This window comes from Molothrus aeneus, chromosome 3 (assembly GCF_037042795.1).
Source record: "Molothrus aeneus isolate 106 chromosome 3, BPBGC_Maene_1.0, whole genome shotgun sequence".
NCBI classification, from domain to species: Eukaryota; Metazoa; Chordata; class Aves; order Passeriformes; family Icteridae; genus Molothrus; species Molothrus aeneus.
This window is the reverse complement of record NC_089648.1, coordinates 2,530,327-2,556,695: the sequence shown is the minus strand read 5'-3', so window position 1 is coordinate 2,556,695 and position 26,369 is coordinate 2,530,327. Positions and strand designations below refer to the sequence as shown.

Genomic DNA, 26,369 nt, shown 5'->3' with positions numbered 1-26,369 from the left:
AGCAGGTGTGGCTGCAACAGGAGAGCCTAGAAGAGGAGATCAGCCAAGAGAGGTGCCTGGAATACTGCTTCACCTAAGCATTTAGGCAAGCAGCTCTTATTTTGACTTGTAAGTTACCTTATTTAACTTATAAGTTACCTTTATGTTACTCTTCTGAATTATTTATATGCCTGTAGCAGAGCTAGGAGTGTGTAACAGAGCTTTGACATCTGTTTCTATAAGATATTAGTTTATTCTTGAATCTTGCTGATACTGTTTAGTAGATCAACCATTTTCTGCTTGAATATGTGAGCTACTGACAAGTGACACTGCTGAGTGGTTCTCAGGGTGCAAAGTGAACATGAGCATGCACAGGGTCAAAGCTTTGTTCAGCTTTCTGAAAAATCAATTTAAAATCTTCTGTTTGTCTAGTAGAAATAAATGGGCCACTTTGCACAGGTTGAAAACTCTTCCTTGTGTGGAATTAGGCTCCATCTGGGATATTAAGGTTTTTCTGGCTTGGTGAAATTTGCTGCTGAGGTAGATACAAAGCAAATGCAGCTTCTTACAAATCTCCTCTGTTGGCAATGAAAACCTTCCAGAAGAGGTGCAAACTTGGAAACCAGCCCAGGGATTTCTTGCTAAACCACTGTAGAAATGCTCTTGTGTGCAGTCATAGCAGAACTGTTCTTGTTTTACACAACATAACACAAGAAGTGATGTTTATCCATGCAGGTGTGGCCTGAGTGTTGAGATTGGTGAACATTTTTGGGCTGTAAAGGCAGGTGGCAATTGTGAGTGCCCACACATCCTTTCCTCTTCTCCTCACAGTCTGGACTGGTTCCTTTGCAGGGCAGTTTAAAGCAGCTTTGGGCTGATAAATCTGTCCCCTGGCTTCTGTGGCCACTGGAGCTCAGCCTTTAACTGCTGGATAATCTCCTTGGAACAATTGCACTGGTCTAACTGGTTTGACTGGTAACAGGGCATGATGTCAGTGCAGGGCACCCCTGGCTCCTTCTTACCTGCTTTGAGCAATTCCCTGAATTTCACAACAGTCACAAAACTATCAGACCCCAGCAAGTGACAGGGATTATTTATGCTGTCAGAGTATGAACACAGTCTTGTGGTTTTGGAAATTAAAAATACAGAGGGACAGCTCTGCTACCTCTGGATTATTGTAACTGATCTAGCACAGTCTCTAGAACAGCACATGAGTAAAATATAAGATACTGGTTTGTTTTGTTTATTCTCAAATACTGATAATGTTTTTCCTATTTAAAAAAAATAAACAGGAGGGGACTGACTTCTGCCTAATAGCACAGATTAATGAAAAAACCATATTCCTGTTCTCTGACATACCATCATGTTTCCATTCATTGTGGAATAACTGGATGTCATCATAATGCAGCAATATTCCAGCATTAGTTTATTCTGTGGGTGGTATGAAACCAGTGGGTTTTGCTTTCCCTGAGACCTAAGGGAAGCTTTCAGACTGACTTAGAGAATTTAGATTTCAGATGCTTCTCTAGATTGGTGGAATAATTTTTTCTGAATTTTTCTGTGGGTGTTTTTTCATTCTCTGTCCTCACTGTGTTATTCCAGAGTTTACAAGTGGGGTTTTTGGAAAGAAAATTACTAATATCCCTGATTTTTGCCAAATGACCACGAAGGGAAGGATTGTTATGTGGGAAATGGAGATCTGGGCTGGTCTTTATCGGGCACTGGTGGCTTCCCACAGGAAGTAATTTTAAAAATGTTTGGGAATACTTGAGACAGCAGTAGCCATGCAGCAGGAATCAAGCTGTGTGGGTGAAATAACAGGATTGGGACAGTGTGAGCCTTACTGTGCACAGTAACTCTGGTGAGCCACTCCCAGCGGTGGGGCTGCTCTGTGTAATTAGCAACATTTTCAGTGTTCTGCTGCTGCTTTTATGTTAACAGCGTCTGAAGTGTTTGCATCAGCTGGAAACCTGGGAAGAGTTTAAACTGGGGCTCCTCTTTGGTGGGAGCATGGAGTGCATTGACACATTGCTGTTTAATTAATTAGCTGTGCTTACGTCACGAGCCGGACTCCCGTGTCCGATGCATTAATTCGGTACGAGCTCCCTTGGCCGGGCTCTTCCTTCCCCGCTGGGTTCCGGCGGGCGGGAGCGCTGCGGTCAGCTGGGACTGCGGGAAGCGGAGCCACCGCCGCGGGCTCCGCTCGGAAAGCACCGGAGGACGAGCGGCGGCGTGACGTCATGACCGATGTGTGTACGTCACTCTGATCGCGTCACTTGTGCGAGGCGCGCCGTGACGTCGCCGTGACGCCGCGCGGGGCGGCGCGTTGCCAGGGCGACCGGACGCCGCGCGCGGGGCGGGAGGGGGCGCCACCGCCGCCACCGCTGCACTGCGGCAAGGCGGGGCCGCCGCGCGCCCGGGGCGGGAGCGCTCCTCGCCGCCCCATTGGCTGAGCCCCGCGCGGGGGGGCGGGGCCTCCGCGGCCGCCCCGCGCCCATTGGCGGGGGCCGCCCCCCTCACGGCGCTGCCGCCCTACCCCTGAGGGCGGGCCCGGGCGGCGCCGGCAGATGAGGGCGCGGCGGGTGCGGGCGGGGCGCCCGCGGGTCCCGCTCGTCCTGCGCTGGAGCTGAGTCCCCGTCCCGCTGCTGCCCCACCGGATCGGTCCAAGGAGGAGCCCCCCTGCACGCCCCTTCCCGTGTCGCTGGCCCCGCGCCTGGGAACCGCCAGGTAAACCCGGGAGGGGTCCCGTTGGAGAGCGCCCGGGGGGCCGCCGGGGTCCCCGCTCTGAGGTTGCCGCACTTGTAGATCGTCTGAGACGGGTTTTTATATTTTTAATTTAAAGGCTTTGTAGTTTTTAACGTTGGCTGGTACGCGGGCAAGCAGCAAAGTTGCTGTTGTTCCTGTCCGCCGCCTCATTCTGCACCATCACTTCCTTGCGTTTCAGCTGAGGATGGAAACCTCTGCCCGTCCATCCCAGCATCTTCACCTTCCCTCACGCTCTGCCCGTGCGAGGGGCAGCAACCCTTCCTTCCTGCAGGAATGACTTGCTGTAAATCATAAAAAAGTCGAATCAGATTGTGTGTTTCCATAATGAGTTAACTCTTGAGAATCCTTCGCACCGCTTGATTGGGAATTCTGAGTATTAATAGGAATTTCTGTTCTCATGTATCTTTATATGCTGTGCATCTCAATGAGTTGGTCAGAGTTAAATAATTTGGAAACTTTCTTTTCCTCCAATTGTCATCGTTGAGGAAGGGGTTAACCTGAGCTTTCCTTGCAGTAACAGAGTGGAGAGAATCTGTACAAGTTGCTTTTTCTCTTAAGAATATGATTTCTTACAGGCTTTATGGTGCTGCTTTTAGAGAGCTCTTGCATGAGACAGAATCTTGCATGTGTCTTTATATTTCCAACAGGGTTTCCTAAAGGACAAAAAGGCAAATATTCAATGTCATGTGTAAAGCTGCAAAGAGGAGTCCCGTGCTCTTTCCAGAATATAAAAAAAAATACTTCTCTTTGCCTGTAATTAAGTCTCCTCCTTCATTTGTCTTTGCAGTAATAAGCATATACAGAACTGTATTTTAATGTGCTGAATAAGCAAATAAAGAAACCTTTATTGAGAGACAAAGACTTGATTCTCTCTGAACGTGTCATCATGTTTTAGAGCACCTGTCATCCCTTCATCCCTTCATGCTTGGGCTGCCTCATGGTCCAAGGGTTGATGTGTAGTAAACTTCCCTATAAATTACATGCTCCTTTCTTTTGCAAAAACAAAATAGTTTTCATTCTCTCTTCCCTTCTTTCCTTGATTGCTCGGTGTAATCATCCCATAGCACTTGTCCTCAAAATGGTGATTTATGGAATATTGACATTGCTGGTAATTCTACTCACATTAAGCCTATTTTATGGTGAGAAACCAAGGGATTATAATACTCCATCACTTACTTATCTCATCCAAACATATTTTTAAGCCAGCTGCTCCACGTGTACGAGCTAGCACACAAAGTCAGCCCTGTGTTTCATAAGCACTGGGCTTTGCCACTGGTGCTGACCTGCTCTGGCTGGGTCATTTCTCCTGCTGGCAGCAGAATCAGGCGATGCTCAGGGCTGGCATTGGTACTGACATCTGTCTGCACACTGACAGAGAGGAGCCTGTGCCATGGAATCACCTCAGTGACACTGCCTCAAAGTGCTCTCGGAGACAGGGACACAGGGACTGATCCGCTGCTACCTGACAGTGGCATCTCTTTTACAAGGGATTCTGGGCTTGTGGAACCTGTGAGGACCTTTCTCTTCTAAAATTAATATTTTACAGCAGATTTCATTGAGACAGAATTGCTGAAATGGTATGAAATTTTCTATAGGACTTGTCATCTCTTTTGTGGCTTTTTTTCCCCTTCTTTTTAAAATCTCATGACTGTGGGAAACCAGCGAGTTCTCTCAGTGGGTTCTGGGGTTTTTTTCCTTCTGATTTAATTCAGCTGCTCTTTGGAGAGAATGAAAGCTTACAGTTACCTCTGCTGTGATTTCTGTTTCTACCAACAACAACAAAAAAAACAAAAACAAAAACAAAACAAAAAAAAAAACAGAAAAAGGGCTGGAACAGCTTCTAGGGGGAGAAAAAAACAGGGCTATATTGTGCATTTCAAGCATTTTTCTTTTAGAAAGAGGGTGGTGCAAAGAAAACATCTATGTATTGTATGCTTTTAGTAACAAGTTATCAGGTGTTATCTAGGTGTATTTTCTCCCAAATTCTCTATGATTCTTGCTTTATAAGTCAAAAATTTGTGTGTGGCTTTCAAGTTCTGTTATTAAGTGTTTCTATTCTGAGCTTTTTGGCTGTGCTTTACTTGAACATGAAACTGTTAATTAATGCCCACAGTTCTTTCCCAGCAGAAACTAAATCAGTACTTTGAACTTTTACTCTGTTCCCTGGTGCTATACATACAAAAGAAGAAAAAAAACTAACGAAACGTTATCTTGCTTTATAAGTGTTTTCTGCTGTTGTTATGTGCTTTGTTCTGGTGTTCAGCTTAAAGCTGAGGAATAAGAGGTTTTTGGAGCTGCTCATCCTGGCTGATAAGGAGTTGGGATGTCAGGTGTTGGGGGTGAGAGCAAAGGAGATTCAGGTGTGGTTTCCTGGCTCCCAAGCGTTGCTGGCCCTTAAATTGGTATCCTGGCTTGGCTTCTGAATGATGACAGTCAGGTGTGCTGAGCACATGGGCAGAGCAAGAGAGCAGAGCCGAGTGTAGGAGGTTTGTGGGAACAGACAAAAGTATTTGAACGTGTGTAAATTTGCATTAAAATGCTCCTCTGTAACTTTGGCTGTTCATTCTGAGATTTTGGAAACCTTTCTCTTGTGTTAGAGGCCTCAGAGGTGTGATTTCCCTTCTGGAAAGAGGCAGCTCAGAGGAAAGGTGGGTAATACCTGCTGCTGCTCTTGGGTTTGGTGTGCTTTGCTCATCTGCTTCTCCCTCAGGGCTCTGAGAATATGGAAATTTTGTCAAAAAAGCCTCAGTACTTGACTTTAATGCTGTGGTAATTTATCCCCAGTAATTTATGGAGTGCTGCAGGTAAAGCAGATCAAGGTTTAGCAAACCATGCAGTGAGACCTGCTAAAACCTCTTTCTCTTCTAGGCTTAAGTAGCCAAAGATGAGTCGTGGATTCTCAGAAAACAATAACTTCCCCTATGATAACAACCAGATGGTTCTGGATATGATCCTGTGTTCCCTGATTGGGGTTCCCCAGCCCATCAACTGGGACAGTGTGGCAAGGCTGGTTCCAGGATACACCTCCAAAGAAGTGAGTTCACTACTAAAAGAATTTGTGTGCTTTGAGCAATGCTTTATGGAGAAGAAAACATTTCTTGGGAGAAGGGAGGGAAATTGAAGCTTATGTTTTGTTTTGGTTTTTTTTTTTTTGTCCTGAAGTAATTTGCACCTAATCGAAAACGTTAAATGAGCAGTAGATTGAAAAGAGGTGGGGGGTTTTGTTTTGTTTCTACAGAACCTGAGCAATGAAATTGAAAAATGCATTCTGCATTGTGTTTCATTAGAACTTACACAGAATAAGAATGAAAATTACTGGGAAGGAAAAAATTAAAAAGTGGAATTAAAAAAAGGTAGCTGTGCTACTGCATTCCAAACTCCCTAGCTCAGACTTGGGTGGAAGGGATGCCAGCACCCACTAACCCTGAGCAGGCTGTAGTGTCCTGACTAGGAAACCTAACAACTCTGTGTGTGTGTGTTGTTACAACTCTAAACAAGGAGGGGTTACAGATCTCTCTTGGGTGAGGAGTGTAGGTGCTGCTTTTTTGATCCTACAAGGTGTGGATTTTCCTTTCTTTGGTTGGAGTAGAGTTGGAAGAACCTCTGTATACTTCTCTTTCTGGATTGCTGAATTTCCTGGTGAAATGCTCTTTTTTTTAAAAAATAATAATTATAATTTTGACTTTTTCATTTCTGAGAGGGTATAAGCTAAGAAAAGAAAATGTCTTTTGCCCTTGTGATTCAGCAAAGCTGAAAGAAAACGAGACAGTGGTCTTGACTTTCTTGCAAACCTAATCAAGTGTGGCAGCTCCCATTTATAGCAGTGCTATTGGGCTTTGCTGTAACCTTGGGTTTCAAACAGAAAAATGAAGGATTGGGTGTAGAAGCTTCTGTGGAATGTTGCTGCCTTTCAAGTTCTTGGCAGAGGCTTGGGGACATCTCTGTTGTTCACCTTTCAATGTGCAGACAGCACTGTGCATGTTAAATCAAAAAACAGCAGCAGTGAGCCCTCTCCTCACATTGATTCATGTGATTGATTAATACATGTCTGATCACTGTTTTTACAGGACTGAATGTCTCACATGTGTCCCTGTTTAAAGAATTCCTGTTTAAGGCAGTTAGATAAAAGCACAGATATATCAAATTTCTGACTGGCATCCCAAATTTGAGACACTGTGAATGAATATCAGGAGGATGTCCCTGTGTGCCCCTGGCCCAAAGGGGCACAGGCATGACATGTCTGTTAACTCAACCCTAAATAAATAAATAAAAGCAGCTGCTAATGGAGCCCCACACCTGTGTCACAGGAGCAGCACCTGTAGAATTAAGTAGATTTATTTGTGTGAGCAAGTTACCTCTGGGTAGGACTTTACTGAACCAAATCTGTAATTATGATTGTGTTGGTGCAAATTTACAGAACAGAAAGACCTTCCAGTTCATCAAAACCAGGGGATGGGAAGTTTATAGGATTGCAGTGGAAAGTAGCAGTCCCTTTTGTCCAAACTGGAATGAAATAATAAAGTAAAAGAATAATAATTGTGAATTAATTTCTGTAGCCACTCTTAATGATATTTGACCATATTTATGGTAAAAGAACTAGTTACAAAATTAGAATTCAAACTCTCCCCATAAGTTTTTCTTTGAAAATTGGGCTTAAAATCTCACAGGAAATGAAAGTTTAAACAGGTTCTATCTATTTTTTAAATCCCAGACAGAGTTTCAGGAGCCTGCTATTGGGCAGGATTCCATTACTATCACTGGTATGTTTTTAGTCCTTCTGACCTATATTGGCTTTGATAATCAGTGTGTGCATGCTTCTTCTCCCCATAAGTTTTTCTTTGAAAATTGGGCTTAAAATCTCACAGGGTTTAAGGAAATGAGAGTTTAAACATGTTCTATCTATTTTTTAAATCTTTCTGTTAGAATCATAAATTGTGGTAACTCTTATTTTACTGTGTGTTTCTGTACTTTCTTGATACCACTGAGCAGGCAGCATTTATGAGTTTGATATCAGTAACTGTTCACGTGCAATACAGTATCCACCTGAAATCACAGTTATTAAAAATGTGCTGAAAGCTACTGCTTCATTGTCCTATCATTTAATCTTGTGACAGTGTGCAAAAAGGTTTGATGAGCTAAAAAGCAGTGGAAGTTCACCTGTTGACAACCAATATACCCCCCTGATGGCTGCTGGTGGGAGTCCTGTGGAAACTTTAGCTACGTACATCAAATCCTCCTTGCTCCATTCCCAGACAGAGTTTCAGGAGCCTGCTATTGGGCAGGATTCCATTACTATCACTGGTATGTTTTCAGTCCTTCTGACCTATATTGGCTTTGATAATCAGTGTGTGCATGCTTCTAGCCTCAGTGGTTAAGTGCACCCAGGAATGGTAGTCATTCATCTTTGGAGGGTAAAGTATGAATATTATGCATACAGCAAGGCACTTGCCATGAGTTTGGTTTAAGAATCAATGTTTGCTTGGGTATTTTTGGGAACTTGTCCTTCCAAGAGGCATAAATCTTTGCTGGATTGTGTTTAGGATTTTTGGTGGTGTGCTGTTAACCCTGCAGCCATTTGAAGTCACGTTTAGCAGCGTTATTAAAATAACTGGAGAGTATTGTGAGGAAAAGCTGCAGGAAGCTGAGGAGGAGATCCCTTGAGGGCAAACCTTCCTCTCCCAGCTACAAGAGCTGTAATTGCAATGGATAGGTAGACAGGAGCAAAATGTAGCTAATTTTTGCTTCAAGACAATCTTGAGATGACATAAAATGTGTCTTGGTCAATTATGTGTCCCAGTAATTACTGGGCAGAAGAGGACCAAACCTAATAGTTGTAAATTCAATCACAGCACAATTAAATATTGTTAACAATTCCTTTTGTACTGCTTCTGTCAGAAGTTGTAATTAAATGTGTGTGTGTTATTCTCTGATTTTCAGTACAGAGATGTTCCAGTGACTTTAGAACTCGGGAAATGTATTTGCACAAGAAATTTGCTTCAGTGATGAATAAATAATTTCTGTGTTAAAAATTAAGACGACAGTGAAGCGTTTAAATGTGTTCTCTGTTCAAATGTCCTTCACTGCAGCTTTCACTGTCCCCTTTGCAGCAGAAAAACAGCTGTTTGACCTTTGTTCAAAGTGGGTTTAGTAACTCTAATCAAGGGCTGATACTGGAAAATGGATGTGTAGTGTCAAGCCTGGAAGTGCTTCCCATCAGCTTTCAATGATGTGTTCCATGCCTGATGTGGGCTGAATGCTGCTGGCACCCACAGGTCCCTGTTTACAGGATTAGCAGCCTCCCAGGAGGCAGTTAACGAGCTGACTCTGCTTCTAGAACTCCTGAGACAATTAGTGTTTGCTTTCTAACAATGCAGGACATGTAATGACTATTAATGCAGTCAAGTCCACTCATGTAATGTTTCCTTTGACAAGATCCTGGCCTGAGATTGTTCTGTTTTCTTTGTGACTTTGGATAAATCATTTGCCCTGGTTGAGTGTAATTTGTTGGTATGAAATTAAGGTAATTAATCTTTTTTTCTCACAGGCTTGGGTGAACTCACCTTCTTAGTATTTGTGAGGCACTTCTATGTTTCAGAATTGGGGATTTGAGACAATCCTATTTGTAAATGTTTCTTTGTTTAATTAATTGCTTCCTAGTGGATTTATTCACATTAGCTTACTGTTAGGATCAAGAATTTTGAGCCTGTTTGCATTTGTTTGTAGTCATGAGTAACAGCAAGAAAAAGCAAATCAGACCATCCTCACTCTGAGCTGGATTCTGGTTTTGGCTGAGTTATAAAAGCTCATTTAATACTTGCTGATAATAAGGCCAACTGCTGGTGGGTCCCTCTGATTGCATCTCATGACAGTAAATAAGCACAGAGGATAGCCTTTCACCTAAAGCATTTGTTACAAGGTTTCAAAAGTTAATCCATCTGTGAGCTTTGGGGGGGAGCAAAGAAGATATGAAGCAATGTGTGGTGAAGTTCAGATGTCCCCATTAATTTGGCAGTGCTGCATATTCTTGGCAGCATTATTGCCCTCAATAAATCACTGTGTTCACAATGGACTTGTTAATGAATTTGCAGGCAGAACTCTTCCATACCATATCTCATATCTCCACAGTCCCTTCTTTTAGAGCTCACACCTTTGATTGCTGCAGTGAGGATGGCTGCCCAGAGAGCTGTGGCTGGAGCAGCCCTGCCCAGGGATTTACTGGGAGTCAATCTGTTGAATGAATCTTCCCTTCTGCTAATTCTGCTCCCTCTATTGAGGCCTTGCTAAGACTTAGCTGTGCAAGGCCTTTGGCTGCACCTTTGCAGACAGTTTAGTTTCTCTGCCTCTGGGGCAGTAGTTTTGCTTTCCTGAAAGGCATAACTGCTGTGTTCTGAACCATATCATTTTTGCTGTCAGTCTGCTGTAGTTGTTCAGCCATTAGATGAAGATGAAGAGGTCTGTCTTGTTCTTCTTCAGCCTCTTACATGACTCAAGAGGGAGATGATGTTTCTGGAACTCCCAGAAGTCTGAGAGAATGGCATAATCATGGAAAATCATCACCTTAGGGTTTCAGTGGAAGACAGATACAGTGCCCATCCATTGTTTAAAGAAGATAATGATCTTTCTGACTTCCAAGCAAGATTATTGAAGTTCCACATTGCAGTAATCCATTCACAGCTGGAAATGCCTGTCACTGCTTTAACCCTTGGTCCAGAACTCAGTGGATTTGGTGGCTGAACTCCTGAACCTCACTAGGTTGTTGTGTGCACCTTCCACTGCTTGCAGTACCTTTGTGAAGATGAACTATTTGAAGTGCACCTGTCCTTTATTCCTGGAACAACCTCAGTGATGTAGCTCTAGGACCAGGCAAATTTCCTGCTCTGCTCTCTTTGAACCTTGTTTGATGTGATCAGCTGGTTCAAGCCACATGTGTGAGAAATTTGGCAAAAACAAACACATCCTAAGAGTCTGCTGTGCTTCTCTTTGGGAGCTACTTATTCCCAAAGCTGCCACAGGATGGGTAAGGAGTGGCATTGGTCTCAAATTCTGTCCTGGCAGAAGCTTTGGTGTGGCAGCCAGGTCCCACAAAGCAGAGCAGGAGAGCTGCAGGAGAGGGTGACATTCCCAGAAGGAGGTGCCACAGGCTGTGAGGCTCATGCTCAGGGCTGAGCCAGAAGTGATCTGGCTTTGTAGCCAGGAGTCTGGGCAAGGCAGCAGTGGTGCTGCTGTGGGTTCCCAGGGGTGGTGGCACTCAGAGCAGCAATCTGCATTGTTCAGTGGCCCTTAGGGAAGCAGATTTGCTGCTGCCTGTGCCTTTGCTCCTCTGTGACTGCCATAGTTCAGTTGCATTTCCAAGGTGCTGAAGAGCAAGAGATGAGGAGTTTTTGTTCTAATGCAGCCTTTTTTCCTTACATTGAAGGAAGGCCCAGTGCAGCCTCCACAAGGAGCTGTTCTTCAGAATCTGAGAAAGGTCCTGTCCAAAACAGTGGGGAAAGCACTGATGAAACCCAGGGGTAAGAAGAGCTTTGTGTGTTTGTTACCTAGGGGATTGTAGAATTGACAGAAAGATGTCTAAATTGCTGAAATTTATCTACTGCCAGAAAGAAAACAACTGGAAACAGACTAATGAAAGAAATTTGGAAACCTTCTGTTGCTGCAGAAATTCAAGGAGATGGTTTGAGAATGTTGTGTGCAATGAGATATTTGTAAATCTGTGTTCCTCTGAGTGATTGATCACTGCTGTGACAGGAATGAGAAACATGCCTGGTTTTATAAAGGAATGAAACAAGACTGATGGTCAATAACACTTTTGAAAATACTCTTGAACATAGATTTGTCCCATGTAAAAGCAGGAAAAGAGCTGTAAATGAAAAATTTTCCCATGAATTCCAGTAGTCATCCAGGTCACTTTTATTCCATCACATATCCCTGTTTTCCACACTATATAATTACACATAGAATAATGTTTGTTTGAAACTTTAGCATCTCTCTAAACAGAGACAGCATTTACTGAGTCTAGCTTCAAGCATTCCTTAAGAAATAGAGGTTTTTAATATACAATAAACCAAGTCTTAATTTCCACCGATGAAAATTGCTGTTACTGTCCTTGGTGCCTCAGTGATTTAGGCATCTATATCTGGTTCTTCTTTGAAGAAAATTAAGAAGGGAGAACAAACAAGTTCTCCATATAACTCAAGTAGTATCCTATAACAAACAGGTGACAAAATTGGGGAATGGAGGTAGAAACTTTCTATTTCTGCTTCCTTAATTAAATCACACTGATTATCTGTAGATGATATGCCTCTGTCTTCTTCACCTGTCCAACAATAGTTTCTGTTAGTAGTTAATAACTGCAATTTGTTTTCCCTCTGTTAATAAAACCCTGTTGGTATAACAGGGTTTAATAAAACCCTGTTTTCCCTCTGTTAATAAAACCCTGCATCAGTGTTGCAATGCATGACCCAGAGCAGGAGATGAGGTTGTTGGGATTTGGTGTCCTGATTGGCTTAGGCTCCTAATTTGCTCTGTGGCTTTTTTCCTTTGGAGGCCCAATATGGTGATCCATGTGTGTGACGAAGCCAAAAACCTCAAAGAAGATTTTGTGTGTCCTCGAGACCTTTTGATCTCAGAGATGAAATACTTTGCTGAGTACCTGTCAGTGGATGCCCAGCGCTGGGAGGAGGTGGATATTTCTGTGCACTGTGACGTTCACATCTTCGACTGGCTGATAAGATATGTCAAAAGGAACTCCAAGGAGTCTGAGACTGATGAAATGCCCACTTTAGGTAAAAGCAGATCATTTCTTGTAGGTTTGTTATGTTCTGTACTAATAGAGGATGGATGGTTTTGCTGCAGCTCAGCCCCAGTCTGCTTCTGACCGTTGTCAGTGGTGCCTCAGGTTTAGCTTTTCTATTTTTCAGATTCTCTTTAGTGTGGGGATCAGGGCTCCATATTATGGGATGGTGAGCTCTCTGCAGGGCAGCGAGACAAAACAATTCCTTCTCTAGCTGGGGACCAAGGACAAATGATCCAGATCTCAGGCCCAAGAGCACAAACAACGTGGGCTGAAGAGAGAAAAAGAAGGATGGGACTGCATGGGCTAAAGCTGGAATTGAACAATGAACTCCAATATGGAAATGGAGCAGAACTGATCAAAGTGACAGACCCTGTGCCTGGTCATGCATTTTGTGACCATTTTGGGTTCACCTGGGGTGCAGCCCTGGCTGGGCTCTTGTGCTGCCCAAGGTGGATCCATTGAGGCCTCCCAATAAATCCCTGCTTTATTCTTCAGCTCTGTCCAGCCTCTGTTCCAGGACAGCCTTCCCAAGGCATCAGCAGTTGTTAGAAGAATGTTGCAACACAGATCCTCTGGTCTTTTCAGCAGCTGACTCTGCTCTGCCAGCACTGACAGCTTTGAGGAAACATGCTGAAAGTTGAAGCAATAAAAAAGCCCTAATATATTTTGGGATGTGATGGTTTTAATTAAGATTCTTCAGGCCTCTTCTGACCAAGGGCAAAGTGGTAGATTTTAAATGCTGATGATTGGTTTGTTTGTTTCTCCTCTGCTCCCTGTTGGTACAATTGCAATGTTTTCTACAATTTCAATGCAATCCAATACAATGGTAGAAGAGTCTTTGTGGATTTTGAGGCAAGTTTTTAATGAGCCTTTCCTACCACTTTTTAAACTATAACTTTCTTCTCTTGGTTTGTTTTTAACTTGCAATGTGAAGGTTATGTTGAAAAAATCTCAGCTGGGTGTGATGGCTACAGATGGAAGTTAATCTTGTGTAATTGTTTAGTCAGTGCATCTCTGTGAAGCCTCCTTTTCCAATTTTAATAATTTTTCCATAGTTATAGGTTTTTTTTATTTTTCCATAGTTATAGTTCTACTCTGGCCACTGAAATGGTAAAACCAAAAGTTTATTTCTTAAGATGATTAAAAGGTTCTGTATACTGGAAGATGGAATGACAAGTTGATTGCTAAAATAATAGCTAACACATGCTAAATATGAAGAGAGAAGGATGTGATGTGAAATTACAATAAAAAATCCATGTAAAAAACCCCACCTTTTTTCTCTTGCCTCCTAGAACCATCAAATGTCATCTCAATCCTTATTTCTTCTGAGTTTTTGAAGATGGATTCATTAGTAAGTATTAAGAAAGATTGATTTTCTGGCAGGAGGGCACAGTTGTTAATTACCAGGTGTCCTAACAGCTTGTTTGTTGTGCTCTGGCTGTTACATAAACAGCTGCTGCAATGAGAACATTTTGAGATTTTTAACGCTTCTCTTCAGTACAGTAATCCAATATTTACAGACTCTCAATGCAATAAAGAGTATGTTATTTCTAAATGTGGTAGTGTGATCTAGAGTGCTGTTTTACATCCCTTTCTACATGAATGATATATCTGCAATTCGGGATCTGATTTTCCAGCTCTGTATAAGGAATAGCTGCTGACTTTGTTAAAATATTTGTCAAAATTTCTGTCATTGGGGTGGCCCACAGCAAAGCACAGCTGTTGAAGTTGAGATCCATGAGTTTTGTGGTTCTATTTCAACAAGAAATTGTAAAGTTACTGAAATTTTTGGAGGAGAACATAAACTAAATCATGTTATTCAGCATCATCTTTGGGCAAATCTGAGGCTTGTTTTTTATTTTTAAGCCAAACTGAAATTTGGTTTTGGTTTTTCCAAAACACCACACTTAAAATAAAAGTCTTGAAGCAATTAGTATGGGGGGGTTTTGTCTAGAATTCCTTCACATTGATATTTCTATTTTTCCTAGGTAGAGAAATGTATTCATTATTGTCACAAAAATATGAATGCTATTGTAGCCACACCATGTAACATGAACTGTATCAACGCTAATCTTGTTACACACATTGCTGATCTCTTCAGGCACAATGAGGTGGAAGAGCTGAAGGACAAAAGAGACAAATTTAAGAGGTAACTTTTTTTTGCCTTGTAAAACACTTCTGAAGTGCTGTTGAGCTTTGGAATCATATTTCATAACAGCTAAGACTGTGCAGTTTGAAATTATATATTAGATATATTCTTATGGAATGTATTTTTAATGCAGAATATAGTGGTGTGACTTCAGAACTTTATATTAAAATTATGAGCAAAAGGAAAGAGCTTTTATAGGAAATGAGCAAAAAAAAAGGCCACACTAGTAGCATGGCATGGGAGAATTATTCATGAATTCTCACATGGGAGCAAGGATTAGGGGAGAAACCTTTTATGGGATGACATGCTCCTAATTGGTAGAGAATGGTTTGGCTTCAGCACCCTGTGAACTTGGATGGTTGGACTTAGAATTCAGGGTGGCTGGGAGGCTCAGTAGTTGTTCTGGAATGTTCTTTCTTACATCAGGATCCCAGCTCAGTATCGAGATAAGGGCCAGTTATTGAAGGGCAGACTGACAGACAAGCAAGGTGAAAGAAAGGGAGGATTTTAGTCTCTAGGGATGAAGGCTTAATCCTAGAATGAAGTGCAGTTTCACAGCAACATTCACTAATTAAAGGTCTTTTAAGCAAGGTAGAAGCTGGCAGTTGATATTGGCAAGCATTTTAATAAAGAAAAAATCAAAATATCACTTTTGTCACACTTGTGTAAAAATGAGATGGACAGGATAATTTAAAGGAAAATTATATTAAAAGCTAGATTCTGTGAGTGGTTTTGCTTATCAGAGTGTGATTGTTAATCTCACTATACATAAAGCAATTTTCAGGTTTTTTTCTAATGGGTGAGCTGTGTTGCTGTCATTAATAGTAAACTTTTCTGCAAGAAGATTGAGAGACTGTTTGATCCTGAGTATGTAAATCCAGATTCTAGAGGAAATGCAGCAACTTTATACAGGTATGGCATTTTTATATGGCTGCTTCAATAGCAAGGACAGCCCCTGTGTTTAGAAGCCCTGCTCTTACTCCAGTGCTTTCTTTCCTTCTTTCTCTTTTTTTTTTTATTTTTTAATCTAGGTGCTGTTTATGTAAAAAGTTGCTAACCAAAGAAACTGAAAGGAGAATTCCCTGTGTACCAGGAAAAATCAACATAGACCAACATGGGAATATTGTCTATGTTCATATAAGGTAGTGAATATTACATATATAAAATGTTTTTTCAACTCTCATTTTGGGTGATTTTACAAGTACTACATACTCAGATACATTACAAAATTAAATCACAGATATGTGAAGAGTAAATGAAGCACCCCAACTTGTATTACCTAGCAAAAAATAAAACATGGGGGATGTGATTATGATGATGTGTTACTGAAATTCATTCAGCAGTGCTGCTGCTGAATGAAAATGGGAAAACTGCAGCCATGATTACTGGGAGGGCTATTTTTGGGTTGCACTGCTTTAAATAGAAAATACTCAGCTAATTCTTTCCTCAGATGGTTTGAAGATGTATGCAGTTGATGATGATAGATTGAATTAAATGCTGCATTTCTGCAAGGTTTTTCAGTGAAGGATAGACCCCACTATGCCAGCAAAGAAAGGCTAAAGAGTATTTCCTAATCTGACTTTATACTGTCAAATCAAATGCTCACCCTGCTTAAAGGCTGCTATGAATAAACTTTGCCAGTTGTTTTTCTGTTCCTGCAGTATTTGTCAGAGGAGCTTGCAGCACCTGTTCTGTTTGCAAGCCTGATTCATTTGGCACAAATGTTTAATTGAATTCTGTCTGATCTGTGGCTGTGAACAGCTGGATTCTCCTGTTAATGAAGATCAGTCCATGATCAGCTGCAGCTCCCTCCCTTCCCACATGCCCATTTTGAGGGGGAAGGTGGGAGATTAATGACAGGAGGCCTTTCCCACCAGATCCCTTTGGTTCAGAACAGCCCAAACAGTTCCATATAGCTCCCACCAGTTATTCCAAGGTGTGGAGTTCAGTTCTGCCCAGCACCTACGTAGAACCACATCTTGTGCCCCTGTCCTGACCTATTTAAGATCATTGGTGATTAGTCACATCAAATTCATTAATTGCATTACTTCACTTAAGCTGAGTGTATGTGGCTGCTCTGCAATTCCCAGCAGATAAATGTGCAGGGCTTTAAAATTACTCAGAGGATTATCTAGATTCTAATTATTTGCCTTGTGCTACTTGTGATGCTTTGCTACACAGAATATGTTTACTGAGAAGTGATGCTGGCCACTAATGAATTCAGGCTCAGGAGCTAATACAGTTCTATCTTTAATGGTTTAAAAATAGGTTTCTATTTATTGGTCCTCTAGTGGTGCCTAGAACTGACTTCCAACTGGATGTGCTCCTTGCTTAGTCTAGGATAGGCACACATTTAACAAAAATGCTTCAGGCCAGGGCTTAAAATTGGGAGGAAATTTTATCTGCTCTTTCTGAAGATAACATGCCCCACTGCAAGTTGCACATTGTCTTTCAAATTCTGAAGAGGTGTGTCTCATTTGATCACAAGGAAGGAACAAAGTCCTGTGTTTTTAATACTAGAACTGCCAGGTATGTACCTTCATCAAAATGGCATGAGCTTGTGTTTTCAAACTGTGTTTCTTAGCCGTTGTTGTGTTGCAGATAGATAGAAGATGTTTACCTTAGCTTGTAAATTTGCACTATATGGATCTTGAGGTGAATCAAGCTGTAATTCTTTGTTAGAGTGAGCTTAGGATTTTCTGAAAGAATAAAGTCTCCTCTGTCATGCTCTGAATTTAGTAATCATTGTTTCACATTGTGTCCCTCCTGTTGTAACTACTGGAGGCTTTTCACCACTGTGTTTTCTGCTCTTTCTTTATCTTCTGGTCCTGGTGGCAGGATCAAAACAGAGTCAACTCTCTCATGTTTTGCTTTTTCAGAGACAAAACCTGGGAAGTGCATGAGTATTTAATTGGCCTTCACGAGGAGCTGAAATCCTGGCGGGATGTTTACTGGCGTCTTTGGGGGACGGTCAACTGGCTGACCTGCTCAAGATGTAACCAGGTTAGGGAATTTCACTTTGGCCTATGGTAACCAGGTTAGGGAATTTCACTTTGGCCTGTGGTAACCAGGTTAGGGAATTTCACTTTGGCTTGTGGTAACCAGGTTAGGGAATTTCACTTTGGCTTGTGGTGGGTGACTTTTGAGGGGTGAAGCAGGGATTAAAGCTGTTTGGATAATATTTGCTAATAAAGCTAGGTACACATTCTTTACAGTGCAGAACTTTTACTTCCATAGGTTGTCTCACCTCTCACTCTCTGTGTTTTTGCTGATGTAGTCTTTCCTGTGCACTGAGTTCTCCCACTGCCAGTACCACTCGCAGCCAGTTCTTTATCCAGGTGTAGCAAGTGCTCTGGGCTCCACTGGCACAGGAGTTTATCCCTGCTGTAACCAAAAAGTTCTTCGGTTTGACCCCACAACCCTCCCAAAGGTACTTCAGCTCTCCTTTACAGAGCACAGCATGTGGTGGGGTGGGCAACAGTGTGTTAGGAAAATAGATCTTTTTCCAAAATAAGGATTGTAATTCAGAAGTTGAACTTTTGTTGTTATACTGACTGGAATCAGTTTCTTCCCTTTAACTCAAATATTTGATCTTCTGCCTCTGTGTATTGCAGGGCTGCAAAGTGAGGGATCATGTGGTGGAGTTACCTCCAGAAAGCAAAGATGGGGAGGCTATGCCATCTCAGAGTGAAGAGGGGGATGCTCTGCCATCTCAGACTGCTCAGATCTTGAATGATCTGCTGCATCATAGGGATGTTATAGTTGTTCCTTTCACTAAGGATGAGAATAGGTAAGAACATTGTATTGTGCTACTGAAATAACTTAGCCCTCAACAGTGAACCACATGTGCTGTTATATTGGAGCTCTCTCCCATTTCAAAATGAGTCATAGGTCTTTCTGAGGGTAACTTATTTTTGACTGTTTACTTGGAAATTGAAGAACAAGTACTTTCTCCTTTCACTTTTCAAGCAGGCTTTTAGTCACTCAACCTCCATAAGCATTCACTGCTGTCTTTATATTTTAATGTATTTCTGTCAAGATGTTATGTGTCTGACTCAGAGGTCTGTCTGCTCTCTTGATGCATGTCCAGTCAATGGAGACTGATTCTGAAGTAGAGGAATAGAAATGTTTAATTTTGATTTATGTATTTCTCTCAAAGTGATTCTGGTATTGGGCTTGGTGATGACAAAGGCCTTGAATGTGATGTGCTTGTAGAACCAAATACACCATGGGGCCCCAAAACTGGAGAGATCAATGCTGTGAGTACTGATGCTTTTCCTTCTTTTTTCCTAATAATGAAGAAGTTCTTGAAGAACTTTTAATAAAAATAAACCCCATACATTGTTGGAGTAAGACATAGGTACAAAATACCTGGTAAGTGAAAAGGCAAAACTTTTCCCATGTCTGCTGGAAGTATTTCAGTACATAACTTCTCTCCTGTCCTGGACTGATTTTTGATCAAAAGATCAGATGTAAATATTTTTAAAGCTAAACTTACTTTCACTAAACCATGACTTGACTGCATTGAATTGGTCAGTGGTTTTCAACCTACTTGAGTTTGATCATTCCACCAAAATTTGGAGTTCAAGATGGGAGGAGGCCTGGGAGTTACCAGTGTGGAGTGCTGTACTGTAACATACAACTCCTATTTTTAGAATTTCTCTCACTTTATTATTTGAATTATTATTTCTTTAACTTATATGCCTTTTTCTCTTTGTGACTCCAGTTTTTGTCTCTGAAGAACTGGACTTTGCAGCTGGTTAGTAAAATATTTTACTGATTTTAAATATTTGGTCTTCTGTACTAGCAAAGAACTAGCTTTGATTTTTATCTTATTTCCTAATAAATGAGACAAAATATGCAATTTTTTGCTTTAAATTGGAGGTTGCAGCATAGCAACAAGTTTTTACAAGAAAGCATTAGTGTGAAGTGCTACTTTTGCATTAATAGAAATGAGAAATTCCTTTGAATGTGTTTATAAATGGCAGCAAGCACTGCATGCATCAGTTATTAACAGTTTTTTAGGCTGGCAGAAACATACTCAAAACTTTGGATTTGATTTATCTGTCTCTCTTGGCTGGTCTGAGGTGCTTCAGGTCTTCATTGTTAAGCTTCATCATTTCTCATTACTAGGCACTCATTATCACTTATTGAGGTAAATCTGGATATTCAAACAATGTAAACATCACATTACTGAACATTTCCATAATTCTGTTCTGATTCACTCTTTGGTCACTGAGATAGGGAGCTGTGCTGGATGTCAGCAGCTGCAGGACAGATTTAATATATCATTGAATAGAAACCCAGGCTCCCTTTTAATCTCTGGCTTCTCCTGGTGTTGGTTAGAAGCAGCAATCGCTGCTATCTGAAGAGGAGGAGTACACCACGGGCTCAGAGGTCACTGAGGATGAAGTGGGGGATGAAGAAGAAGTGTGCAAGAAACCAGGTACATCAAGTCTTTACAGTCCTCCTCTCTGGAGTTACCTGATAGGGATTTGAGGCAGCAGAAGTCCTCTGTAAGCAGATTTTGAATATTAGTGTTTCAAAAATAAAACCCAAAGTTATTTGGATTTTATTTGAGGCAGCAGAAGTCCTCTGTAAGCAGATTTTGAATATTAGTGTTTCAAAAGAAAACCCAAAGTTACTTGAATTTATCCCAGGTTTTCCTGTGGTTAGATACAAATTACCCCACTGCTTGGTGCCATCAAAAATCACTGGCAAACAAGAAAAGCTGCCACTATTCATGTCTGAGAACTCCCTGGAATTATCAAGCACTTATTTTGCAGGAAACTCTCAAATTAATGAGATTTCATGTAATGAATGTTGGAAGAAAAGGCAGCAATTTTTTGCTGCTTTTACATGCAAAAAAATCCCCTGCAGATTTGTCTTTTGATTGCATAGAGGAATGACTGGTTAATGTAGTTAAGATTGTGTCTGCATTGAAGCTAAGCTGTATATGATCTGAAAATACTTTTGTACATTTTTAATGTGTTAATGAGTTTAGGAACATGGAAAGCAAAAAACCAACTTCTCCTTTTCACCCTACTAATGATTCATTGGAACAAAAAAAAAGATTTTTGTTCTTTTTGTCATTACTCAAAGGGCAATTAGAATTGTACCAGTTTAAAAATATATATAAATTTTGAAAGAAAATGTTGTAATTTAAACTTGTTTGATCTGATTTGCTCAGAATTTAGTCATTGAATTAATATGGTCAAAAGGATAGCTTGCATGTGCATTAATTTTTAAATATAAAAAATGTATGCTGTTATGTGCAACCACTCTGCATTTTAAATGCATACTTGAGTTTCTGTACATTTCTTATAGAAAAGCATTTGAGTAGTGTGTGTTAGCATGCCTGCAACACTGATAAAAGGAAAACAGCCTATTGATTTACACTATTTGTAAAGAAATTGAGGGGCAAAAATACTTTAGTAGTTCTGTAGTTGAGAAATTCCAAGCATCTGAGGGTATGAATAGACATTTCTTCTATTAGCAGGGAGAAAGGAGAAATTAAAGAAATCCTACAGGCACCCAAAGAAAGCAGTTTCTTCACCTAGTGTTCAGAAAAGGGAGAAGCCATCTGATAAGGTAAAATCAGAGCTGTGAATCCAGGCTCTCTGGCTGGCTTAAATAATGAGGAATTTTCTCTAGGTGTTGGACTTGACCTTAGACAACCACATTAAATCTGGTTTTTCCTTCAACAGTCAAGTTCCCGAGATGCTTCTCCTTTCATGTAAGTCATTTTCAAAGCCTTGAGAGCACATTTTAGTATCTCCCTCTCTTAAGCTGCTCCTGGTAACAGGGTTTGTGCACCTTTCCCTTGCAGTGTGAGCATGCAGCAGAACAAATGGGATGCCTCCAGGTCCCTGAGATACAACCAAGATGCTCAAAGAGAAGATGGTCTGTTCCTGCATGGGTTTGCCTTTCCTCAAGTTAACATTATGCAAAGGAAATGAGCCAGCTAATTCTCTTAAAATTCACTTAGTTACATCCCTCTAGGGTGAATTTAATCTCAGATCCAGCAGTGGGATTTGAGGTGTTTGTGGGATTTATGTGTTTTATTTGGAATGTCAGCACAGAACCTACAGAGATTATAGCTGTGTCATCTCATGATTATTAAAGTATGCAGATATTTTTTCCTGCATCCCTGTGGCATTTGTTGTCTGTGCAGATAAACAGAGAAACATCCACTTCCATCTCTTTCCCAGTCTCTGTGACTAAAAATATTCAGAATTGGGTTAATTTGTTCTGCCTTTTTTAATCTCTCCTGAAGCTCTTGTGCAATTTTGCTTTTTTAAAAACTTCTGCCTCCAAACCATTTCCTGAGATTTTGATCTCAGTGTAGTGCCTCAGGCTGATTCTGGTATCTGCCAAGGCTGCTGAGGCTACATCAGGATTTAGGAGCTTGGCTGTTCAAGACTTTTATATAAACTAAAAAAAATTACAAATCCAGTATCACTGAAGTCTGTGTCTAATCCTCTTTGTGTTCAGTAGCAATGAAAACCTTTGTTCTAAATATCCTTTCTTACTTCTGACAGATCAGAGAAGAATGTCTGAGATCACAGGGCACTTAATAAAAATGAGACTGGGAGACCTTGATCGAGTCAAGTCCAAAGACAGCAAAGAAGTAAGATTTGTCCTGGCAAAATGTAATGTTTGCAGAGTTGAAGTGAGCCTTGCTTAACAAAAATATTAAACACAAATGAAAATAACATCTATTCAATACATAAGCTAAAGAATTCATTTTATCAATCTTCCTTTTGTTCTAAGTGTGATTTTTTGAGGATTGGGGTTTGAAATAATATTTAAAGTTCACTGCTTTTAAAAACTGCTTATGGAAAGTAGAATGGGTTTGACAAAAACACTGCTGGGTTGTGATAATGGACAAAAGTATGCTGTAGATTGTGCTGAATATTAGTGAATTTTATGGAAAGTTACTGATTGCGTTGAAATCATGTCAAAACTTGAGTATTTTTTCTGGATTCCAGTATGCAGGAGGCATTTATTCCAGACTTGAAGCTCAGATAAAAGCCTCAGCACAGGTCAGTGCACGACAAAGCAACACTGAGAAGAATCCCAGGTAAGATTTTAAAATAAAAGCAAGAAAAACTCCTGGATTTTGGGAGTGTGGGGTGGTGGGTTTTAAAGAAACATTTTAAAGAAAAAACACGCTTCATTTCACACACTTCTTATGGATCAGCTTCTACCAGGTTAAGCCATATGAGGTGCAAAGGCTTCCCTTGGTCTCCCAGTAGAGCTAGGAGAATGAAATTCTTGGGGGGGAGATTCCCTGCAGCTCCAACATAATTTTCTTTTTGGGAAACTACGGAAAATTGGAAAAGTGTCAGCCAAGATTTTTATCCAGTTCTTCGTCCACCTTGTAGAACTAAACCAAAAAACCCCCACACATCAAAAACCTGCATTAATAGTAAAAAAGCCCTACATTAATAATGTAAATATGTTTCTCATGTGTTTTTAACCCAGGTCAAAAACCCGTTTTGGCCCAGGCCGTCCCACATGAGGAGTCATGGACATGCTTTAGCCAGAACTCATTACTGCTTCCTGAAACTCCACTGCACTCTGACAATGGACAATGCACATCTCTGAAAGCTTGCCAGTGACTTATTTATTACTTTAAGCCTTGTAAATTATTTTGTGCTATAAATGAATGCAAACCCAATAAGGTCTGTACTTATTTTAATTGTAAATATACTATTTGTTAAAGTTAATTGCTTTTTTAGGCTATTGCGTTAAGTTGCATAGAAATATTTTATAAATCTACAAAATTAAATTATCAGACTAACTTTATTTATGGGGGAAGATACAAATATGCCTTTTGGTATGCTAGAAATACTGAAAAGGAAAAAGCAAGACTACTGAGTTCTGAATGCAGTCAGCAGCATTAACCCAAGTCTCCTTGTGTATTTATATTGTGTTGTATTTGATGGTACATTTTAGGTCAGTCTTCTGGGGATTTGCATTCAAAGTCCATGACAATACCTGGGACTTTAGACTAGTTTAGGTAAAATTTTCATGCAGTTCTGAGATTCCTTGTGTACATCACACAACTCCCACTCCTCTGAAGGTGGGTAGCAGGTAGGGACTAGACCTCCAAAGATGCTTTCAGTGCTGTGATGGTGCAGCATTGCATCTTGCATGTGAACCACTTGCTTTTCTTGGATGTGAAATCTGTACCCATCCCCATTCCTGACCCCTCCTGCACAGGACAGTGCTTTGTTCCCTTCTAAAACCCAAAGCTTGTGATGCAAAGCAGTTCTCTCTCTAACTGATGCTATGCCACTAAATTTCTGAACAGATCTGTTATTAATTTCTGCATCATTCAACAGAGATGTATCACTACAAAGGCTTGTGCACGTCGATCTTTTGGGTCTAGTTACTCCCTGAAACCTGCCTGATTAACACTGTTTAGAAGTCAGATGCACTTTCAAGTTCTGTATTTGGAGCAATAGAACACAAATCCAGGGCTACCAAAATGAAATAACTTGCCTAGAAAATATGTTTCATATTAGCAGAGAAAATGGCAATAATAATAATAATAATGATGATGATGAATGCTGAATTCAAGGAAACACGTTCTGACTTTTTGAAACAGGTAGAAAGAGAGCTCAGGGAAAGCTTATTCCACCTCCTGGCTGTACAATAAATGGGGAGTTTGGAATTAAGTCAGCAAGTTCCTGGGTGGGAGGGTGGGGTGGGGTAAGGAGAGGGACATTTGTTTAAATGCTCTTCTCTCCAACTGGGCTTTTTTTGTTTGTCTTGTTCCCTGATGATTTTTGGTAGGTGTTAGAGGACTAGGATAGCAATACTTGAAAATACTGCTGTCAAGGTGGAAGATTTTTATTGAAACAATTAATAATCAGTGTTACTTGTGTGTTTTGTCCAATGCTGTAGCAAATTTGGAGCCCAGTGAAAGCAACCAACAAGCAAAATTGGATTTCAGTGGTTTTGATTTTGGGCAGGAGCTGTAACTTTGCAGGAGTGCTTTAATCTGTTATCAAATAAGGTTTTGTGAATGCCTCAGGCCTGTTTGCAAGTACTAATGCAGCTTGAAGCACTTGTAGTCAATGTTGGAAAACTGATTGTTGTTTGTTGAAAGTATTATAAAACCCATCAGGTATGAAAAATGCAGTAGAAAAAAGTGTTTTGCTACAATTTTGTGACTTCTGATAGAGGGTTGCTCCAAATTCCCATGGTAAACCTGGGGTGAAAGTTGCAGGCTGCATGTGTGTGTGTTTAGTTTTCATAGAACTACTGACTAGAAGAGAAAGGAAAATTCTGCTGGTTTTATTCTGTGGGGAAGTGCCAGTTCTACATGCCAGTATTGTTTAATTACAAAATATTTTTGAGCATATACAAATAATATACATGATGTGCAGTGTTACCTTTTTTTCCCCATGCCAACCACCTTGAATTTTTATCTTGTATTAATTTTGAAAATTTGTCTTGGTTTAATGGAAATAAACATTATTAATTTAAGAAGTGTGTGAGTTTTTTTATAGATGCTTTTAAGAGCTAAGTATGTGCATAGATACTGTTTGATGGTCTCAGTCATGCATGTGTATTTGTGATTAAATTGCAGCATCCTCATACAGGCTTTTTGTCTGTCAAGAACAGGATATCATTAAATGCAGAGCTACTCCAAATCTACAAGAACTTCAAAGATTTTTTATCTGCATCAAGTTTTGAAGCTGGATTAAAAATTCCTCAGTGAGCTGCACTACAACTGACCCAAGTATGCAAAATGTCAGGCTTAGCTATGTTTAAAAAAACATGTAATTTTGCTTTGCACTGCCACAGTGCAGATTGTTTAAAGGGTGCAATCTGTTAAATCTGTGAATACAATTAGTTTCCATGATTCTGTTTCTAGGAATTGCTGTATGGATGTCTTGGATGTCCTGTATTTGTACAGTTGGGCTGTTGGGAAGGCTGCAGTGGACACCCTGCTGTCACACGTGGGTATAAATGACCTTACTGCACCCTGGAGCTGTGCCTGTCTCCTGGATGCCCAGAAATCTTGGAGAAAGGGACAGAATTTTAAATTCAGTCTTGGCTCCAAGGGAAAAAGATGTTGTGTTAGGAGAAGTGTGGACATATGGTTGCCCCAGTCTGTGAATAGCATGGGCATGTTTGATGTGACTGAGTAACACCTTTCTCTTGGCCAGAAGGAAATCAGTGTTTTAAAAATCATTGTTTCCTGTTCTTGTTGAGTGCTCAGACATATGGGATTGTGTTGGGAAACTGCTCCTCTGCATCAGATGCTTGCTTTGAGCCATATATGAAATTTCTGCTTCCATTTAGGCACTTCCCTCCCCACTCCAGGCCAGTGTGACAACTTAAATTATTCCTGATGTCCAAGACAACAGCACACACAGACCCTGCAGACATTCCTCCTGCAGCTCAGTGAAAACTGACCTTCTTGAATTGTACCACTGTGTTCTGAGCTTTTTTTCTCTATTTCTTAATAATTAGGGAGTTACAGAATCCTTTGGGTTGGAAAAGACCTCCATGATTGAGTCCCATTTTTGAGCAGGTGAAGAAGACTTGGCTCATGCTAAATTTATCTTCTCCTAGGAATAGGTTCACTGCTGACTCCCCTTCTGGCTGTTTCTATAAATAAAAGCAGCCAGAGGCTTTTCCAGGCTTGAGGCCGAGTGACAC

The 26,369-nt window shown here is 40.8% G+C and overlaps 1 protein-coding gene across 3 annotated transcripts; it reads left to right on the top strand.

Annotated features, from left to right (window-relative positions):
• The first annotated feature begins 6 nt into the window (after positions 1-6).
• On the top strand, positions 7-25,190 carry SANBR (SANT and BTB domain regulator of CSR). Of its 3 annotated transcripts, none has more exons than XM_066546027.1 (21): positions 7-108; positions 5,614-5,779; positions 7,860-8,046; positions 11,162-11,255; positions 12,289-12,527; positions 13,831-13,889; positions 14,527-14,687; positions 15,513-15,599; positions 15,719-15,829; positions 17,567-17,690; positions 17,965-18,117; positions 18,302-18,477; positions 18,847-18,946; positions 19,414-19,446; positions 20,034-20,133; positions 21,184-21,278; positions 21,395-21,423; positions 21,517-21,590; positions 22,229-22,317; positions 22,679-22,770; positions 23,175-25,190. In XM_066546027.1, the coding sequence occupies exons 2-21, from the start codon at positions 5,630-5,632 to the stop codon at positions 23,209-23,211; spliced, it is 2,190 nt and encodes a 729-aa protein (XP_066402124.1). In that variant the 5' UTR covers positions 7-108; positions 5,614-5,629; the 3' UTR covers positions 23,212-25,190. The 3 variants fall into 3 exon arrangements, with proteins under 3 accessions (XP_066402124.1, XP_066402125.1, XP_066402126.1); XM_066546028.1 differs by lacking the exon at positions 7-108 and adding an exon at positions 2,573-2,706; XM_066546029.1 differs by lacking the exon at positions 7-108 and adding an exon at positions 7,457-7,505 and having other exon boundaries at positions 5,731-5,779.
• Positions 25,191-26,369: the final 1,179 nt, after the last annotated feature.

What these genes read in the sequence shown, in the direction of transcription:
- SANBR (XM_066546027.1), top strand. Translation starts at nt 5,630, where the DNA reads ATGAGTCGTGGATTCTCAGAAAACAATAACTTCCCCTATGATAACAAC. An exon ending in AAAAGAGACAAATTTAAGAG is followed by an intron (nt 14,688 to 15,512) that starts GTAACTTTTTTT and finishes TGTCATTAATAG; the next exon opens with TAAACTTTTCTGCAAGAAGA. An exon ending in GGGAGAAGCCATCTGATAAG is followed by an intron (nt 21,279 to 21,394) that starts GTAAAATCAGAG and finishes TTCCTTCAACAG; the next exon opens with TCAAGTTCCCGAGATGCTTC.